This window comes from Vitis vinifera, chromosome 5 (genome assembly GCF_030704535.1).
Source record: "Vitis vinifera cultivar Pinot Noir 40024 chromosome 5, ASM3070453v1".
Lineage (NCBI taxonomy): Eukaryota > Viridiplantae > Streptophyta > Magnoliopsida > Vitales > Vitaceae > Vitis > Vitis vinifera.
The window spans coordinates 9,443,769-9,449,490 of record NC_081809.1 but is presented as its reverse complement, the minus strand read 5'-3'; the positions used below and the strand labels follow the sequence as shown (position 1 = coordinate 9,449,490).

The 5,722-nt window shown below is 37.4% G+C and overlaps 1 protein-coding gene across 2 annotated transcripts; it reads left to right on the top strand.

Moving 5' to 3' along the window:
- Positions 1–389: 389 nt before the first annotated feature.
- LOC100247804 (uncharacterized) lies at positions 390–4,808 on the top strand. Of its 2 annotated transcripts, none has more exons than XM_002282033.4 (3): positions 390–980; positions 1,965–3,837; positions 4,393–4,808. In XM_002282033.4, exons 2-3 carry the CDS (start codon positions 2,068–2,070, stop codon positions 4,549–4,551), a joined length of 1,929 nt encoding a protein of 642 aa, XP_002282069.1. In that variant the 5' UTR covers positions 390–980; positions 1,965–2,067; the 3' UTR covers positions 4,552–4,808. The 2 variants fall into 2 exon arrangements, with proteins under 2 accessions (XP_002282069.1, XP_059592911.1); XM_059736928.1 differs by having other exon boundaries at positions 428–997.
- The last annotated feature ends 914 nt before the right edge of the window (positions 4,809–5,722 follow it).

Genomic DNA, 5,722 nt, shown 5'->3' with positions numbered 1-5,722 from the left:
CAAATTTGAGTCCACCAGGGTTTTTTGTTTGGGTCATTTTCCCTTTTGTAGTTAGGATTTTCCACAATCTCAAAATTTTCGAAGAAAATTAATCTTCTGTGGAAGACCGAATTTGAAAAGTAGGAAATGAAAGAATTTTTTTTTGGGAATATGAAAAATAATTCTTTTTGAATCAAATATACCTTTTATTAATTTTTTAATAATTATCAGATTTTAAGAATACCCTCTTAGGAGTATTACTTAAAAGTCAAGATTATTATTATTTTTTAATTTAAATATTTATTTTATTTATTGTTAATTATTACAAAAAACGATAAAGAGGGTTGATGTTTGCCTTACTTAAATTATTTCATGAAAAGGAAAGAAGGAATCAAAGGACCCATTAGATTTTGTATAAATCAATATGAGGAATCATTAAGTGTGTCTGATAATCACTCTTAGAAATCATAATTCTACACTTTAGATGAAGCTACCTTTGTCTTGGGAAGAAAAATTCAGAGGAGTCTGATATATTCTCCACAAAAATGTTGGGGCAAAGGTGATGGAGAAAGGAGCCGAGGTAGAGGCAGTTAAGGGAAGAGCCCAAGGATTTGGCAACAAAACGTGGCTTACGGCTGACTTCCTCTCCATTACGCCACCACAAAGTCTTCCACTTTTTTCAGTTGGTCTCCCTCCCTCTCTCTCTCTCTCTAGAATATAGCGGTGTTGGTATGTCAGTATGTGCTTTGTCCAAACAGTTGCACCCTTTTCTTAAAATCTCCAACTAGTTGTTGCTGTAGAAGTGGGGGTGCCGCTTATCCTTCCGTTTTCCCCTTTATCTTTCTCTCCACTACTATTTTGGCTTTCTCCATTTTTTTTTTCTCTCACTTCCTAGCAAATCTGCCCCCTCCAACACTGCTTGTTTCTCGGGAATCTGCTGCTTACTGCTGCCATCTCTGCTTGATTTGTGTGGGTTTTGGCTCCTGGATCCGGCTCTTGAGGTAAGATAAAGTTGTGGGTATGTTTTTATTTTATTTGTTTTTGTGTTCTTTTAATAAAAGCTTGCTGCTTTTTTGTTGGGTGTTTGTTTATTAATGTTTTTTTAGCACTTTGTGTGGATTGATTGATTGTAATCCTAATTTTCTGTGCTTCTTCTTCTTCTTCTTCTTCTTTTTTTTTTTTCTGGGTTTTTTGGTTTAATTCGTTCGAGGGTTTTGTTTAAAGGTGGTAAGGAGCAGATTATATAAGCCTATAAACATGTATTCAAAGCTGGTTGGATTGAGGAAAGCTGAACTTCTGAACTTCTGCTGTGTGATTAGATGTTTAGTTTGTGACATGACTGATTTTCTCGAATATCTATGTAACTTCTGCTCTGTGGGATGGTTGATTTTGTTTGACCTTGATTGAATTTTTAAACTCTTTTTTTGGGGTGTATTTCTATAGATTGATTCCTTCGTTTTCAAGTTTCCTTGTTCTTTTGTCAATGGTAGAAGGATATAAATACTGAGATTATCATAATCCTTGAAAAATTCCAAGTTTCTCATAATCTACGTATGTCAGTTGAATTGTGAGCTTCCTATTGGATTTTGTTCTCATACAGAATAGTGCAATCTGAGTACTGTATCTCTGCGGGGAATCACATCTTCTGTTTTCTTTGGTTTGATGGATTTGCCCCTTTTTACTACCTTTTATTTTTGCTTTTGATGTCCATCTCACAAAGTTAAGAAAAGAAAGAAAAGAATTCCTTCATTATATGTTCAAAGTTAATAATTGAACAGACCACACCAACTTTCAGGTTTTGTCTTGCTTTTTGAAAGCCTATCTTCCCCATCTTGATCCATGAGTAAATTTAATAAATTTTAGTTTCTTTCTTCAATTTTTATGGAATATGGTATACCCATTGAGATTCTTGTTCTTAAATGTATGTCTGCTTAGCTTTGTCCCTATAGAATATATTAATTCTCACTGTTCACTTTGCTTTACAGGTTACTCATGGTATATGACTCAGATGTATGTTATGCAGTCTGCCACTAAATGAGTTTTATTTAGTTCGAGAAGGAATATGGAAAATGTACTTGGTTGCCGTTAATGGTGCTACTTAGTTGGAAGGGAAGAATGGAAAATAAGTTTGTTAATGGGCCAAAAGATGGCCAAGTGAAAGAAGATATGTTGAATAGCTTAGGAGAAGATAGAGAATCAGCACAAGGCAATGATTTGGATTTTTCTGAATCCAAATCCAAGAGGCTGGCAAGAAAAGGAAGATCAGAGCAAGCAGTGATATTGAATGTTAAGAAATTGCAATCTAGAGGAAGTGTTAAGGTGGAATCATTTACTCATGGCTTGAATAATAGGATGCCAAAGCATATTATGAGTTTGGATGAAAGATATCTCCGTCGCTGCCTGGAACTGATACATATCAGTGCATCAAAAGCTGCTCCGTGTAACATATCTTTGAACTTAAGCTCCCTGAAGATGGGCATTTTTTCTGACACTTTGAATTTGCCTAAATTTAGAGGTAGAAATACTTGTGATATGTCTAAGCTTGTAATTGAATGTCCAGTGGCAACTGGAACTGGGGATGTAGTTGTAAGCCCTGCAGGACAGTGGGTTGTTGGTACACTCATGGGAAGTAAGAGTATGATGAAAATATTGAAGAGTCCTCTGTTTCGCCAATTTGGTGCATTAGAGGATGATGTCAAATTTGGAGGAACAAGTCTGATTGATGCTAAAGGAGCAATGTGCACTGATTTCATTAGCTCTCCTGGTGGGTTAAGCATCAGGTCACCACAGAATTTACCCAAGGGGAATATTTCACAAGGAAATCATAGATATGGACCTGAAGCCGTACATAAAAGGCTTATTTCAACATCCAGTACAAACTCAACATGCTCAGATCAGTCTCCTTCTTCTGGTTTTGCCACTGTTTCTCAGGGAATGCTCCAATGCACATGGAAGGGTGGAATTCCACATTTTGTTTTCTCTGTGGACGATCAGAGGGAGGTCTATGTAGCCAACCAGTGGAAGGCTGAGCTACCAGATGATAAAGCTTTGGACTGCATGTACTTGTTTCATTCCAGAACAGGTGGCCAAAAGGAACACAAGATTCCTGATAATAAAGCAGATCTTGTAGGTAAAATGAAAGTGTCGTCTTCTTTCACACTTTGCCCAAATGATTCAAAAATCATGGAGACTGAGTTTGTTTTCTTTGGTGGTAGAGAAAATTATGCCTCTAAGATGCAAACTTCCAGTAGCATCATTAGGAAGAATAAGGGGTTGTCAAAGAAGGTGGTGGAAGTGTTCAGAACCAGTCACTCATCCAAGCAGAGGACTACTTCCAAATTTGGTGGAACGACTGCCATACTAGAAAATGACTCTTGGGAACAATGCCAAGATACATGCAACAATCCCAGTGCACTAGGTAGGACAAATCTTTTAGAAAATGATCTTCCACCAAATCTTGAATTGGCTGCCATAGTCGTGAAAGACCATCTTCCTGGCAAGCGTCAGGAGGCAGAAGTTGGAGGTTGGGGTTTGAAATTTCTCAAGAAGGTTGGGCTTAAGCAAAACTCTGCTTCTCTAGAAGCGTCACTACCTTCAGAATGCTGTCTACGTAGTACAGGTGATTGTTCTACAAGCATGGACATTCTTGTCCCTGCTGGTATTCATGGTGGACCAAGAACCAGAAATGGTGGTCCTTCTAGTCTTATTGAAAGGTGGAGATCTGGTGGACACTGTGACTGTGGTGGCTGGGATATTGGGTGCCCACTCACAGTACTCAAAACTAGAGCAACCAAAGAAGAGTTTTCACACCACACAGATATCCAAGAGGAATACAAGTCATTTGATCTTTTTGCACAGGTATGCTTATCTCCTTATATTGTTTTGCATTATTATGATCAAAAGTAGCTGATGCTTTGCCAACTACTGGCTTTAAGCTACAGTGAACGATAAATTTTCATGGCAACACACGCTCTTATTTTTGCCTCCTATGTTTATCCTCATAAGCAAAATTTCCACTTTCCTCTGGGTTATCAATTGTCATGATTAAGGTCTTGCAATAGATGCAAACGAATTGGAAATATATGACATGGTAGTTTGGCTGTCCACTATTTTGACAAAAAGAAAGGAGACATGCTTTATTGACTACCATCTGTTTATAGTTTTCAACATTTTGGGTCTTTGGATCTCAACTAATACTTCCATCATCTGTTCCAGAAAGACTACAATATAATCTTATAGTTCTTTGCTTTTCTTCTGGTGCCATGGCATTTGTTCTTATGAGAGGAACAAAATCAGGGACCATTTGTAGCCTCCATAGTTGTTAAGAGTTTCCTGTTCTTGTTGATTTTTAAGCAATTACACCTTTATCCATACTAGCATTGGGATGACCATGGCACAACTTCAATTTTGCAGGGTTCAGAGCTCAGTGCACCTATCTTGAGGGTGGTAAACGTGCATGATGGTTTGTATTTTATTCATTTCCGATCAATGCTGTCAGCTCTGCAGTCTTTCTCAATTGCAGTGGCAATTATTCATACTCGGAGTCCCATTCTCCGACCCAAAACTGTATAGAGTTGAAGTAGCAAGAACCAGGGATGAGCTAATGTAGTTATAATCTCTTACTGTATTACAGTTCTGAATTAAATTATTTATACATGAATTGAGATGTCTGTTGTTTTTTTTTACGGTTGTGGAATGCTCTAGTCTCAGGCTGTTTTTGTATGTCAAGGTAGTAGATACTGATTCAACCGCTTGTTCTTCAATTCTCAACTTGTAATCCTCTCCTTGAATGAATTCACAATGCTTTTATTACAGAAAATTTTGTACCAGATTGTCTTGATGGCTATTGTATGATCTAGGATGACCTTCTAGAATTCTTTGCGGACAATAAGAACTCAAGATCGAAAAGAACCAATTTGAAAAACATATTTTGCAAAATACATTTAGAGTTTGCAATTTGAAGAGGGCAATATTTTTTTCTTTTAATTACTTGGTTATTTGCTAGTGTACTTTGTCAACAGAGCTTGAATTTGATGATCTAAGTTGGATCTTTTATCAATTGATGCTGAGATGGCAAGAGGTCAGAATAATTGAGTTGTTGCGCAAAAGATGCTGGCTATGTTTTAGTTCCATTCTAACTTGGAGGATCAAGAAGGTTAACTACAGTGTTTTGCTATCTTTACACCTGAACTACCATGCTGTATACATGCCATTGGAGTATAGTGGATTTTGAAAGGTCTGTTTCCTTGCACCTGTTGTTTGTGTCTTATAGCTTTTCTCTTCTTTGATCAAGGATTAATGTTAAATGCATTTATGCCATCATTTTCAGGGACTGCCATTTGCATCTGATCTGATAGAAGCTCAGAGGTCAGTTGAGGCTCAGCTCAGCTGCAGCTCATTCAAAATCTATTCACCAGTTAAGACTCGTAGATTTTGCAGTTGGAAACAAGCTCACTGTATTTACCACCAGTCCATTCCTCTTCTTGAGGGGAACTTATCACGGTAGATCCTAGAAAATGTATGCTTCCTTCTACTTCTTCCCTTCACTTTCTTTGGATTTATATATTATCTTTTAATGTTTGGATGTGTTATCCTTTACGATGTTTGTCCATGGACCTCTGACAAGATTACAATCATCACCAGACCTGTGTGATGCAGAAACAGGGGTGAGAATGGAAAATTTTATTGCCAAGCGTGTCCTTGGGTGTGCTTCGCTTTAGATATGCATGCATGTATATACATA